Here is a 14,304-nt window from a genome sequence, read left to right on the forward strand (position 1 = left end):
CCTCCCTTCTAGACACATGGTTTACCCGCTGACTTGACACTAAATACCACTCACTCTCTTAAGAAAAACTCCATCTCAGGCCTGCCTACACTGGGACATCGAAGCAGGCCATTCAGTCATATTTAAAGCATGTGTGAGATTTAATGCCGCGAGTGGCCGTAATGGTAGTAATCCAGAAGGCTGACATTTTGTCCAGATAGAGTATCAAATGAATTTCCAGTGTCCAGAAGGCTAAATTTGAAAATATATCAAGAAGCACTGAAATCACCAGAACAGCAAATTAGATTGTAATCACTTGATAGAAGTCTGGAAGAGGGAGAGAGCATTTGCCATTAAAACAGGTCTGCAGCCACTGATTCAAAGTTTGTTTTTCTAGCTGTTAGAGAGGTAAAATAGACAAGTGTGCTGACTAAAATGATAGTGATGTCCATTGTCCCCTCAATGGGGACATTACTGAGAGTCCTTAGTGGAGGCGCAATCACAGTAAACATGCCGAAGGACCCCTTCTCACGCTCTCACCCAACACCTTGTATTTCTCACGCTGTGAAGAAGGACCCTAAGGGGAGTGGCGGTCCTAGCACATTAGGCACCTCGGTCAAGGTTTACTAATGGACGAGGCGCGGGAAGTGTTCTGCCTAGTTGATAGGTGTCTCGTTATGAGTTGAATGCCACCTACCAGACAATCAGAAACATAACCCTGTTTATTGGTAACAGGCGTGGTCAGGCTGGTAGCAGATATGGGTTGCATGGGGATATGTAGTTTATCAAGGTTAGTCAAAGAGCAGGTATACGGCAGGTCGAGACCAAACTGGGTCAGTAAACTGATAAATCAAGATTAAACGCTCAGATTTTCCACGGTGATTAAGGTAAATAAGCTCGTAACACAGGAAGGTAAGCTCATTCATAACTCGAATTTACATTAGCTGGGAACTGACTTCTTAGAAAACGAACCACTTTTTTATGAATTTACGAAATACATTGAAGAGCAGCGTTCGTTCTGAGCTGTGCACTGACAGCTGTCAAGTTTAGGCTCGTGTCAGTTAAGTGGTGTGCGCGCTCCCGTGACAGCAGGAAATATGGCGGCGCTCATGACTCTCAGCCAGGTAACTTCAAATACTTGAGTTAACGCCCTAAATCAAAGTTAGTTTCGTGAGTTTAGCCTATCTTTAATTCACTTTTGCATAGGAAGGTCACACATAGCAACCCTCTTCAGTCAAAAGTGGTAACGAAGCGGAAGATGTGGATCATTTAGCAAGCTCAGTTGTGTTGTCTGATTTAGCTAACGCGGTAGCTAGCAATCAAGCCGATGCACCGATTCCCAATATTTTGTGTTCTTAGTTTGTAAATCGGTTAACTTTATTGTAAAGCTGACATAGCAAAAGTCCGATCACGAATGCCTGTTAAATACCCTTTGAGGTTACCGTGGCCCTTTCCATTCTATATATTTAGTTTCCAACACAATGTGTATTTAACAAGCCAGCTAATTTAGCTAGCTACTGTAGCCAGTTTAGAGAGCGCATCTAGCGTTATGTATTTTAACTCGACCCATATGCATACTTTTTGTACAGTTATCGAGTGGAAACTCCGCTTACGAGAACTATTACAGACAGGTAATATACCTTGTGGGGTGTTTCTTTTTAAAATACATTTCTAAAACTGGACTGTAACGTGAGGCATAACAACAGAAGCGTTCTTATTTCAATCTTGTAGGTTGACCCAGGAAACACTGGAAAAATCAGAGCAGCTGATGCTGCTCAGTTCCTGAAAAAGTCTGGCCTGTCAGATAGCACCTTGGGCAAGGTAAGGAACATAAACACACACTGTAATGTTTCCAGGTGCACCTTGTTTCCATGTAAAACGTTATCATCCTGTGTCTCCAACCAGTACAGTGAAGGTATCAATACTGTCAGGATATCAACCTTGGCCGTGAATTGTTGACATGTTAATTTCATCTGATCAATAATGATACTCTTCTGTGTAGATTTGGGATTTGGCCGACCCAGAGAGAAAGGGCTTCTTGGATAAGCGGGTGAACAAATTCTTCTGTGTTGTATTTTTTTCTAGCTTTTTCATATTGCTTTCCAACATGAAGTATTGATCAGGCCCTCACTTCCTTGTTCTCAGGGGTTTTTCATTGCTCTGAGGTTGGTGGCGTCTGCCCAAGGAGGAAATGACATCAGTCTTAATAATCTCAACCAGACACTGGCTGCACCTAAATTTGTAAGTGTTGAGACCACTCCACACACTTGTATAACAATGTATTTCTTCTTATTGTGGGATCTTTAATATGGATAGCAGATTGTCTGTCTCCACTGGCAGATTTGAGATTATTTGATGATACAGCCTCTTGCAGATCTTTTTTTGTGATATTGCATGTGAATTGTTTTGTAGAGAGATGCAAACAGTCCACTGCTGAGCACGCCGCTGAGCACGCCGCTGAGCACGTCGCTGAGCACGTCGCTGAGCATATCTCCTTCTGCTGACTCTCAGTGGGCTGTCAGGGTGAGGATTAATTATGCATACGTACATTAACAATGCATCATCTGTTAACTAGCACAACTCAGTCTGTAACATATTTCACCCTCCAGCCTGAGGAAAAAGGGAAGTTCAATGGCATATTTGACAGCCTTTCACCAGTCAATGGTCTGCTCTCGGGTGATAAAGTCAAGCCGGTTTTGATCAACTCCAAACTACCTCTGGATGTTTTAGGAAGGGTAAGCATCCTAAAACTAGTCCTGTTTTGTTACACAAAGACCTACTGTTAACCTCTTTCTTTATTCTTTTTTTATACGTGTAGATTTGGGACCTTAGTGATGTAGACAAAGATGGCCAGTTGGACAGAGATGAGTTTTCAGTGGTGAGTTGACAAGTTTGAATCTCAGGTCATTACAGTCTCTGTTATTAAGTGTATGAATGTGTTTCCAGTTACTGTCTCCAGTCAAAACATGCACAAAGACAATGTAACTCCTCACGCTCTCCAGGCCATGCATCTGGTGTACCGTGCCATGGAGAATGAGCCCACCCCCACCGCTCTACCCGCCTCTCTCATCCCTCCATCTAAGAGGAAGAAGTCCGCCGGGGCACTGCCTGGTGCCGTGGCTGTGCTGCCCGTTCTGACTGGCCTGATGAGCTCCCTGCCCCTCAAAGAGACCCTGCGCTCCACGCCGTCCTTGGGCAGCATGGCCCCCATCCACACAAGCCTCTCCCCCAAACACTCGTTCAAAGCTGCCTCACAGGTAAGACCAGCTCTGTAGCTGCTGGCCTGGAGTCAACCTCCCCGTTAGGCCTCTTACTGCAGCTTCCTCTTGCCTTATCATGGTTTGGATGAGACAAAGGATGGCATATATTTGTTTGTGTGGCATGCTGTCGTTATTCATGCCAGGGCACGTTGTAAAGAATGTGGTCCCCTGTTCTTCTGGGTTGTTGGTTGAGGTCACAGCTGAGTAAACCTGCCTTGTCCCTCTTCTCTTTAGACCGGTTCAACCACATGCCCAGCTTCGCCTTTTAGCCTCAAGTCTGTCTTTCCACATTCATCTCCTATTGTCGCCGTGGTGATTTATCTCCGATTATTTATCTTTAGTGCAGTGTCTGGCTTAATTGAAAGGTACACAAGCTATTATGGCCAAATACTTAGTACTTTTTAAAGATTTGAGTGGATGTGAGATTAGCAATTATAAAATGTGGTATCACAGTTCAGTTGCAGACAAAATACTTTGCACACTATCTGTAGGACACCGGATCTCACTCCTTCTCTTACACTGTATTTCTTTACTGAAAGAGATGTAGCAGGGCGTAAGTCTTGTCCACAAGCCAAGGACAAGCACAAGTTTTTGGCATGATTCCTTTAAAAAAAAAAATGCAGAGACGCAATTCATCATATGGACATTTTGTGTTAAAATATGCTACTTCCTGACCAGCTGCACTTGCACTGTTACATCATCAAACTTTGTCTGTACCTATTTTAGATGCATCTGTTTTGGGGCGACAATAATGCATATTTCTCATACACCTGGTTTAAGCACTCGGTTACGAACCCAGTTTAAAGCCATCCCAGCACCCACAAAAGAACCCATTTATGTTTGTGTTCTCTTTATATCTCTGTCTCTCCTTTCTTAAATGTTTGGAATTTCCCCTCTCCTGCATGTTAGCCCACAGTGAACTGGGTCGTCCCAGTGGCAGACAGAGGGCGATATGACGACATCTTCCTGAAAACGGACAGCGACATGGACGGCCTGGTCACGGGCACAGAGGTCATCGAGATCTTCATGCAATCCAGCCTGCCTCAGACGACACTGGCTCAGATATGGTGAGCACAGTGTACGAATGAGACATGAATAAGGAACCAAACCCAACCAAGTCCCAACCATCATAACCCGGACAATCACTGAACACAGTTCAGTCTTTAACTGTATTAGTATGGTGCAATGGATGAAGGCCTGTCCCAGTAGAATGTCACTGATAAAGGCATTCTCAGGTCTCTCCAGTAGGGGGAGGACACATACTATTTAGGCTCGTCGGCCTTTTGACAGCTTTGCCACCCAGTTCTGCCGAAGTGTCTACAGATCGTTCCTGTGGTCCCCAGGGGCCTGGCTGACACCCAGCAGGTCGGCAAGCTGTCCAGGGAGCAGTTCTCCCTGGCCATGTACCTGATCCAGCAGAAAGTGACCAAGGGCCTGGACCCCCCCCAGACCATCACCCCAGACATGATCCCCCCCTCGGAGAGGAGTGCCGCGTCCGCAGCCGGGCCCGTGAGTCTCGGGCGCCCTTTCGCCACTTTCTCTCTTCAAGTCTCAAGTCTCCCCACGCTGAGGTACTGTTGGTTTTTCTGCGCGCCCTCCTGCCTCCTGCTCTCAGCTCTGCCTCTCTGCCTGTCTCTCTCTCTCGGTCCCGTTTCTCAGAGCTTTGCTGGGTTCATGACTGCTATGGGAGCTGACGTCGCTGCCTATGCTAACATACGCAGAGTGAGTAGGCGCCGCTGGGATGTTCTGGTGTGCTGTCGCCGTTTTATTAGTTTGGTTTGCTTCTTGGCCGTCGTCTCTATCCTGTGCAGCTCCTGGTTTTTCTGTAGACACATCATGTCTGCTCCATCATTCTAAGTCGATCTGTCTTCAGCCCAATACGCCGTATTTAAAGCAACAGTGCCACCAGGTGGTTCTCAAGGATATGGTTGTCTTGAGAGCTCTGTCTGATTGATGAATTGATTTTCCAGAGAAATTCTTCATTGAAATGTATCACTTTTAGGTCATGGGAATGCATGCCATATGACAAAGTTTTGGGCTTCATTTATACAAAGTTTGAGAGTTTTTCATATTCTGTTGGCCGTTTGAATGCATGATTGATGATCTGAGGTGATCTGCCCTTCTTCCTGCTGTGTTGTGTGTATCGTCACATCAGTGGGGAAGGTCTTCTGCTCCTTTGACTGACTGACTTCTCCCCCTCCCCCCCCCAGGACAGCTCCAGCTCCACTGGCTCAGGGGACCTGACGGGCGTGAAAGAGCTGGACGAACTCAGCCAGGAAATAGCTCAGCTGCAGAGGTGAGCCTTCCAGTCTGCCCCTTCCACCAATAGAAGGCCCTTTCCTTGTGTTCTTCTTTGTAGGAAGAGGGGGGGGGGGGGGGGGGGGGCTGAAGAAGGACAGGAAAATAAGGTCTTAACGTAGGCATGGGGATTGAGCTCAGCTCCTGCACCTGGCTCTGTCCCTCATCCCTGCCGTCCTGCAGGGAGAAGTACTCTCTGGAGCAAGAGATCCGAGACAAAGAGGACGCCATCCGACAGAAGAACAACGAAGTTCAGGTGAGCGAGCCTTTGTGCAAATTTGCAAGTCTGTCCAAACAAACGGACCCAAGTTTACTGATGTCTTTGTCCTCGTGCGTGTGTGTGTGCTTGTGTGCATGCGTGTATGCGTGTGTCTGCGTCCTCAGGAGATGCAGGATGACTTGGACAGGGAGAGCAGCAGTCTGCAGGACCTGGAGTCCCAGAAGCAGGATGCCCAGGAGAGGCTGGAGGAGATGGACCAGCAGAGGTCCAAGCTGGAGGGCATGCTCAACGACGTCCAACAGAAGTGCCAGGACGAGTCTCACATGGTCAGCGTCCAGCCTCTGGGACCAATAACCCTCGCCCCTAACCCTCGCGTTCTTGTCTCTTACTTTACGTCTCCCCCCGTTCGTCTGTCTTCCCTCCTTCCCTCGCCCCCAGATCTCGTCGCTCCAGACTCAGATCCAGTCCCAGGAGACGGACCTGCAGAGCCAGGAGGCGGAGCTGAGCAGGACCCGGTCGGACCTGAGCCGGCTGCAGCAGGAGGAGGGCCAGCTGGAGCAGAGCCTGCTAGCCGGCCGTGTCCAGCTGGACAGCATTGTCAAGTCCCTCAAAGCCACCCAGGACGAGATCAATCAGGTGCAAAAAACGTTTTAGATGCTTTTTTTCATTTTTTTTCATGAATGACACTGTTTCCATATAGGAATCCATATTGTCCTCAGACGTTTTACAAATGATGCACACACTGGTCAAGTAAATGGCATTTAGCAGAGGCCTAGGCCTACACTGTCCACGCGAGCTAGTGTTGTTTAGTCTCAGTGCACGCATTCATGTCTGTGTGGTTTGTTGCCTTAGGCTCGCAGCAAGTTGTCTCAGATCCAGGACAGTCAGCAGGAGGTGAGCAAGAGCATTGAGCAGTACAACAGCGCTATTAACGGCACCAACGGAGGCAGCATGACCAACCTGGCCGACATGAGCGAGGGATTCACCGAGAAGGAGAACGGAGGCTTCGGAACCATGGTAAAATCATACAGGATATAGCCCTGACCTAAACCCAATGGAAGATCTGGTGACTTGTTGTGACTTGAGTTTAAGCAGCTTTGAGAAGAGAAAGGTCAAATCTTGCCAGGTCTAGCTTTGCAAAGGTGTATTCCAAAATGCTTCCGACTATAATTGCTGTAATTATCTTTTTTCTTTTGCGGTATTATATATCAGACTCCTCTACATTCCATGTTGACCTATATTTGAAAGTAAATTCATAATTTAAGACATCAGTCTAGATACTTTTTCAATTTGATGAGTGGCTATGCTTTTTGGGGATCAACTACTGGAAAATGATTTCCCCAGGAGGACCCCTTTAAGTCCAAGGTAGCCATGTTCAACAACAAACCTCGGGAGCCTCAGCCTGACCCTTTCCAAACTGAAGACCCCTTCAAGTCGGATCCCTTCAGAGGTGATGCTTCAAAGTCCACATTTTTCATTTTTACATTTCTAAAGGAGAGATAAAAGCATAGTGAACTCACTACAACGGTGTAGGGAGTTCTCAGTGGAAAGACTTGACGGTTACGTATGGGATACTTTATAAAATGTTCCAATTTGTGACATTTATCACATGCGTGGCCTTGTATAGGCCATACACGTAATCTTACGCATCTAATGCAAAGCCAGTGTTTCAGATGATGACTTGGACTTAATGGAAGACTGTTGGACCCTTTTCTGTCCACAGATCCATTTGGGGGTGATCCCTTCAAAGAGACTGACCCCTTTAAAGGGAGTTCCTCAGAAGACTTCTTCAAAAAGGCTGATCCGTTTGCATCATCGGACCCCTTCAAAAAAAAGCCCATTCCCCCTGCCAAGGTCTAAAGAGGATTCTTTTAAGTGTATTTTGCTTATTATTCATTGAAAATATGGAATAGAATAAAGACATATGTGTGATTGTTTTTTTTCCAGCCTGGCGCATTTGGTAGTAGTGACCACTTCCCTTCCAACAGTCCAAGCCCAAAACCAAAGGACTCAGGTACTGTAACAAAAGCTTTTCTTAAGTAAAATAAACTTTAATTATATCAGGCTCACTTACAATAGTCAAAGCAGATTCAGGCCGTTCTTAGAAATGAATGTCATTGTTGTGTGACTGCCAATCCTAGTCCGAAAACGTTTAAATGTCATGCCAAGAAGTATGTTTGGATGTGGCCTCATTGGGGCTGCATCTATAAAAAGTGTTGTTACCCAGGTTCATTTACAGGTTTTTAGAAAATTATAATCTTTTGGCGAATTCTGCAAGACCTCTCAATAAATACAGTCATTCAACGTAACCATGGTGACATTTAGATTTCTTTCTGTTTTGGAGGAGGAGGGGCATGAGCGGTGACATACTATTTTTCTCACTGTGGCTTCATATTTTCCTGTGGTGAACCTTCTATTTTAAGCAGGCTACCTACGCATTTAACTGCTGGCCAACTAAAAATAACCCCCTGGAAAAACAGGAGGCTCACTGGGGGCCAAACATAACAGAAACTATGTGGGACCATAGGTCCAGAACACACTGCCCTAACCAGTTCAACTCTGCCTCTGTCCCCTGTTCTCCGCCTGGTATTGAACTGGTACATGCTTCATTCACAGGAGTAAGTTGTTTTAAATTAGGGGCAAGGGCCCTCCTACGCACTGCTGAATCTAGCAGCCTTCGCGGGAACACAGAGCCGAGTGTGGGACGGAGCCCAGCTTCTTAACGCCAAACGAACCTGCTGCGCAGCGTAACACCCATGAATGCTACTCTTTATGGTCTCCCTCACAACAAACATATTTAGTTACAATGGTTAATTTTTTTTTCCACTGGTGCCCCTGCACAGTTGGCAATTTATTCATTAAGTCCAAAGGCATACCACAATGTGTAAAAACAAGCTCACCACAGTACTTCAACAGTACCCCGACTGACGGCTTTAATGAGTTAATCAGATGCACACGTCAGGCTATAACAGTACCTCAACTTTTCAGGTTTCGGAAAAATCGTGGTAAATGAAGCGGCCTAGCCACAAACAGTACGCCCCCTTCTGAAAATAGAGCCGAAGCTCTTTTGGAATAAGCAAAGTATGGTGATGGATTTGAATGGATGCTTGAGGCCAAGCCCTCATTGACGCTAGACGTTCCCATAAATGTTTCATTGTGCCGTTTTTTGTTTTAGACGGCTTTGGGTCGGGGGACGTGTTTGGTGGCGGCCCTTACGGAGCCAAGGGGGGTTTCGCTGACTTCAGTCAAATGTCAAAGGTGAGCTCTTGGCCCTCCGATACGAAAATATTGTGATGCCAAAGAGCAATACTTTCAACTGATTCCCTGTTGATTTCCTCTTTGATGATGTCATGAAGCATCTTGATGACCAGTATCTACATTCTAGCACAAAGGTTTTGTTCGGGAGGAATAGGTTGTCGTGTGATGTTCTATTTCAGAAGCCAGACAATCCTATGCTGCCACCAAAGAAGAACGTACCTAACAGGCCAGCCCCTCCTTATGGTAAGGCCTGATGATGTGCTTGTGTGTGTGTGCCTGCTCAGTGTAGTAAATCTCATTTCAATTGTGGATGTAACACTTAACATACCTTTTCTCCAAGCTCCAAAATGACTATATGTATTGACTGTGGAGTTTCCATTTAAAAAACCAAGCTTGAATAGAATAGAAACGGTTTTTGAATTCACTCTTCGTCATGTGTATTTAATTTCACTTTTACAGATGTCAGTCACTCTTGCTGGTTGAAACCGTCAGAGAAAACCGCTGATTGAGTCAGCGTTTTTTGGAGAACTCATTTCTGGGTGGCACACTGTCTTATTAAAGTTCAGTGTTGTTTTTGTTAGTACGCTGTATGAAAGTACTTCCCCTTTACTCCACCCTCGCTAACCTTGCAAGGGGGCAGAGCTATCAGTTTCTTCATATTCTTGAAGTCGTAAACAGGAAAGCTGTTGGTACAGATAACGCAGGCCTGAAGCACGGGTGTAGATTGTTGACTGTTCAGTGTACTGAATGAATTGGTTTTGCTCAGGTGATGCTGGTGATTGTGATGTGAGTTCATACTTTTGAATCAGTACTGACAGCACGGTTACGAAAAAGACAGCACTTTGGCAGCCAGTGTACTGCCACTGAACTGTTGCGCTGCCTTTTTAGTGACATTGTGCACATGCGGCACGCCACAATGTCTTTTGTGGGTGCGTTCATGTGCGCTTGCAAGTGTGAACTCCCACCCACAGCTCTTGCAACTTGTGTGACCTAGCTATGCCACCTTTCCTCTGGTGTGATCTGCAGGTCACCCCACCACACACACACACACACACACACACAGCAGCCGGTCTTCCCATGTGGTCAAACAGTCCACCCTCTCGTATCTCACAGGAAGTATTTACAGGTTGTACTGCTCGGGAACCAGAGAATCTTGGCAAATACGGTCATTCAATCAATGAAATCTACAGCAGTAGTGCTGAAGTTTGAGTTGAACTTTGCATGAGGCCCACACCAGTTGCTCAAAGGATACATATCAGGATCCAAATGTGAGACAGTTTCATCAACATTGTGGTTAGCACCTTTTTTATGGTAAGCCAACCATTATTGCTTTCCCACGGGTGCCTGTGTGTGCTGGTTGCCCTCTTCCTGCAGCTTTCACAAGTCTCTTGACTTCTCCAACTGCGGGTTTAGGGTTAGCTTTTCTGCTTTTGTTTGAGTTTTTCTGTATTTTTTTTACAAATACTTTGTCATTTCTGTGTTATTTTTTATAGTGACAGTATGTAGAGAGGCGGGGGATAGGGCATGACATGCAGTAAACGGCCCGGACTGGGGTCAAACCTGAGCCTTCTGCTGTAAGGACTTAGCGTCTGTGGTGTGTGTGTTCTACCAGATGAGCCACCAGGACACCCCTGCTTTCTGAGTTTTGAGTGTTGCATCCTTTGCATCATTGACCCTGGTTGGTGAGGCAGGGAGGCACCTGATGACATTTCTGAGCGTCAGATACTGACAATACTCCATGTTCCTCTCTGAACCCTCTCCAGGTAAACGTAGTCATGCAAACCTGCTGGGGCTGGCTGCCTTGGACAACCCAAGGGAGCCGGTCCACTGTGCCCAACGTAGTCAGAGTCAAATGGCTTCTGGAGACTCAACAAGCAGCAAAGAGTCATTCGCTTTTGGCGCTGCTATGAAAGACACCTCTGGCGGGTTTGCAGATGTGGGATCTGTAAGTGGAAGTGCTGGTTACCGCTTTCATCCAGTTGTTGTTGTCGTTGCTGTTGTTGCTTTCTGCTCCTAGCGGTCGCATCCCACAGTAGATAACAGTGGCCTTGTGTCTGGCTTCTGCGCTATGGCTTTGGATTGCTGCTCCTCATTCTGTCAATCCAGACGGCTGAGTCTGTCGTGACGGTGTACGTTGCTACTGTTCTGTTTCCCAATTGGACCCAATAAAAAAAATAATAATAATAGTACTTGGATTGTACCATGTCTGACTGTGGTAGGGTCTTCATCTCACGGACCTTTGTGGGCCTTTGAATGAATGTTGACCGGGGTTTCTTTTGGTGTCCATGCTTATTGCACTCCTTTTTACTGTACATGTCCTTACAAGTCTACACGGGGATTGTGTCTCAGGGCAGACCTTGTCCATCCTCACATCTCCATACCTTGTCTCTGACCTTTCGCTGTGATGTTATTTGCAGTGAGAAGGAAGTTAAAAGTCACAGTATCTGGCATATTGCGATTTTGCCAAATGTACATATGGTCTCATTAGCTGGTTTAGTAGATGGAACAGAAAGTCTAACCTTAGATCAACTTGCATGTTAATTCTGGCTTTCCATCTCTGCTGTTTTATTGCTCTTCCCACTGCCCCAATGCTCTCGGGACTATCAGCTGCATGGCAGTTTGGCCCTTTGTGTATTCTCTTTTGGGGAAATATGTGTAGATATTTGTACATTGTCTATATCTAGTTTTTGTATTATAGAACGTTTGTTTTTTATTCCCAGGATCTGAAAAAGTCGAGGTAAGGTTACTTGTGGGTGTGGTGACCTTTTGTATTGTTATTTGCATGCAAGGAACATATCCAGAATGAGAGCACTATGATTGATACACTAAGTCCAATGGCGTGTTCAGCGAAGTAATCACTTATAGCAGAATGGCACGTTCAACACATTGCTGTAAAACCAGTAGTACCTCAGGTACATCGTATGTGATTTGTCATGCTGCTTTGCTTTGAATTATTTTGAAATTCCAAACCCTCCCTATTTTTTATTAGATTCCCTGAAATTGTGTTTGTTTGTTGAAAATGCATTTGGTTTTTATCCAATGACTATGCAATATAAACTTCCAAATCAAATTCCACATTAATCACGACTTTCAGAAGCACATCAGATGAGTTTCTTTGTTTGGTGCGTTTGCGTTAGCGGCTGGCTTGGAGTGAATCTGTCCGGCCCGCATGCCAGCGCACTGACCGATGTCTCTTTGCTGTCCTCTCTTTAGTTTGGAAATGAGAGCGACCAGCTAGAGTGGGCCAAGCGGGAGAGTGAGCGGGAGGAGCAGGAGAGGCTGAGGAGACTCCGCCTCCAGGAACAGCAAGACCTCGACCTGGCCATCGCCCTCAGCAAGGCAGACATGCCCAGTGTCTGACCACTCATCTACGATGCACTCACTTCCTGGGTCAGCTCTACCCTCACTAAAGGTGAATGTCAGCTCCTTAACACTGAGATGATGACACATGAAAGAACAACACTTCTACGACGAAGAAAATGGGCCTAGCTATTATCTCTACAGTCAGACTCTAGCCTTTCCACTCTGAGACTAGCTCGGATGCAGGCTTTGATGTACACCCTCAAGAATTGTGGACAAACCTTTCATCAAAACTCTTCTATATTCACCAAAGCCTCAGCTCATAAGTTCTGCAGCTTTCGTGTTTCTCATCCACATTGCGTTGCAACTGTAATGAAGTACAATGAAGACCGTTTTCTGCCTGATTTAAGCCTGGGCGAAGCCCAATTCTAAAGTGACTTAATCCATCACCAGTGGAGAGCCTGAATCGTGCTCCATGGGTTTAGGTGGGGAAAACTTTGAAGACATGTCTTTGCTTTACTCTTTGTTGTAAAGAAATCTGCTTTTTTAATCTATTTTATTTCATTTTATTATTTATATACAAAATGCATCTGTAGTTTATGAAGTATCTGTGAATGCACTATCGTAACCTTCAACAGTTCTTCTCCAGGAAGTTCATCCTATCTTTGAGGTCTGACACTTATGAATTCCAGATTTCTGGTGCAAATCTTGTTTTGGGTCAGGGAATCAAAAATGAAAGTACAGTTATTGTTTGATTACATTTTCAGTTTTTACTATCTTTAAATTCTTGTCGTATCTAAGGTTCCCTTGTATCTATCTTTCAGTTGGTAAAGATATTTTTTCCCAAAACTAGAATTTTCAACTTTTTAAGTGTTACTTAGATTTGGAGCTGTGTGATTTATAATACACATGCTTTGGACATGTTTTAATACTCCTTATCAAACAATGGCTTATTGATAAAGGTGTAAACCCCTTAGAACAACAACCTTTTGATGCCTTCTCGGCTTTTATCTTTTTTTGAATTTTGAAGAAATCCCTTAGTTTTAGTATCAAATTTAGCATGCATTTTGGTATTTTTCGGCGCGAAATGGTTATGCTTCGCAGTTTCCACTCAGTTTGTTTTGTGCATAGCAATAAAACACTATCACAACTTCCCCGTAGTCCAATACAGTTGGGGCCTTGTTTCATCTTCCATAAAGGCTTGTGTGGCTATCATAAATGCTATTTGAAGAATCATGTCTGTCTTCCTTGCCAGGATATTCCAGTGGTCTGACTGGCCTTACTTGTTAGCTGACAAAAAACATGTGTTGGTTATGTCTTACAATGGCAACCTTACAACACTTAGAGGTTTCTATAGGGTAATACACCAGTGTAGCCTCTTCCATAGGGATACAAACCTATTTGCTTTGACTAATACTGTTACAACAGACTAAAGATTGTGTGTGCTTGATGTAGCTACCTGTCTACTCCTGGCAAAATGCTTGATGCTCCCAAAGGCAGCTGTAGTTGGACTAATGTCACCTGTCAAAGCCTCACAACTACCATCATATCAGTTGCGCTCAAAGTTGAATCATGCCCACGATCCGATGCATATACTGTGGGTTCAGATGCCTTATAGACTGTTGCTTCTATGTCATTGTATTATTGTATTGACCCAAGATGCTTTTAAAACTTTGCGTGTGGAGCATATTCAAGGCATACTGTGTAGCTTGCTCTTCCAATGTGAATGGTTGACTGGAAATGTGTGGCCTACATGGAGCTTCATTGAATGGTACACAATGTCTGCCTTATTTATTGAGATCCAACATGTCATATGTAATAGTACATACCATATATGATTATAAATATTCTTTCAGGTTTTGGAACTTACTTCAATACGTGATACATACTATGTATATCTTTTAATATAATAAAAGCAAGTGTAACATTCCTGGATAACTTCTGTCTCATTATAGGTAGAAGGACACGCCTGTAGGCACACCCCTGCAC

General features: G+C 44.9%; 1 protein-coding gene across 6 annotated transcripts; it reads left to right on the forward strand.

Annotated features, from left to right (window-relative positions):
• The first annotated feature begins 731 nt into the window (after positions 1 to 731).
• On the forward strand, positions 732 to 14,244 carry LOC134037081 (epidermal growth factor receptor substrate 15-like 1). Of its 6 annotated transcripts, none has more exons than XM_062482381.1 (25): positions 732 to 891; positions 985 to 1,103; positions 1,569 to 1,610; positions 1,711 to 1,800; positions 1,982 to 2,029; positions 2,125 to 2,220; positions 2,392 to 2,502; positions 2,589 to 2,714; positions 2,798 to 2,857; positions 2,982 to 3,236; positions 4,149 to 4,306; positions 4,583 to 4,752; positions 4,855 to 4,961; positions 5,450 to 5,535; positions 5,721 to 5,793; positions 5,922 to 6,083; positions 6,196 to 6,393; positions 6,610 to 6,774; positions 7,102 to 7,207; positions 7,481 to 7,611; positions 7,705 to 7,771; positions 8,933 to 9,015; positions 9,195 to 9,258; positions 10,779 to 10,960; positions 12,229 to 14,244. In XM_062482381.1, exons 2-25 carry the CDS (start codon positions 1,077 to 1,079, stop codon positions 12,373 to 12,375), a joined length of 2,754 nt encoding a protein of 917 aa, XP_062338365.1. In that variant the 5' UTR covers positions 732 to 891; positions 985 to 1,076; the 3' UTR covers positions 12,376 to 14,244. The 6 variants fall into 6 exon arrangements, with proteins under 6 accessions (XP_062338365.1, XP_062338364.1, XP_062338369.1 ...); XM_062482380.1 differs by having other exon boundaries at positions 990 to 1,103; XM_062482385.1 differs by lacking the exon at positions 10,779 to 10,960 and adding an exon at positions 11,736 to 11,752 and having other exon boundaries at positions 990 to 1,103.
• The last annotated feature ends 60 nt before the right edge of the window (positions 14,245 to 14,304 follow it).

Source organism: Osmerus eperlanus, chromosome 16 (genome assembly GCF_963692335.1).
Source record: "Osmerus eperlanus chromosome 16, fOsmEpe2.1, whole genome shotgun sequence".
Taxonomy (NCBI): Eukaryota; Metazoa; Chordata; class Actinopteri; order Osmeriformes; family Osmeridae; genus Osmerus; species Osmerus eperlanus.

Bases quoted from the DNA above. Each gene is read 5' to 3' on its own strand.
- LOC134037081 (XM_062482381.1), top strand. From the start codon at position 1,077: ATGGCGGCGCTCATGACTCTCAGCCAG. The intron at 7,208-7,480 runs GTGATGCTTCAA...TTCTGTCCACAG, and splicing joins CAAGTCGGATCCCTTCAGAG to ATCCATTTGGGGGTGATCCC. The intron at 7,772-8,932 runs GTACTGTAACAA...TTTTTGTTTTAG, and splicing joins CCCAAAACCAAAGGACTCAG to ACGGCTTTGGGTCGGGGGAC.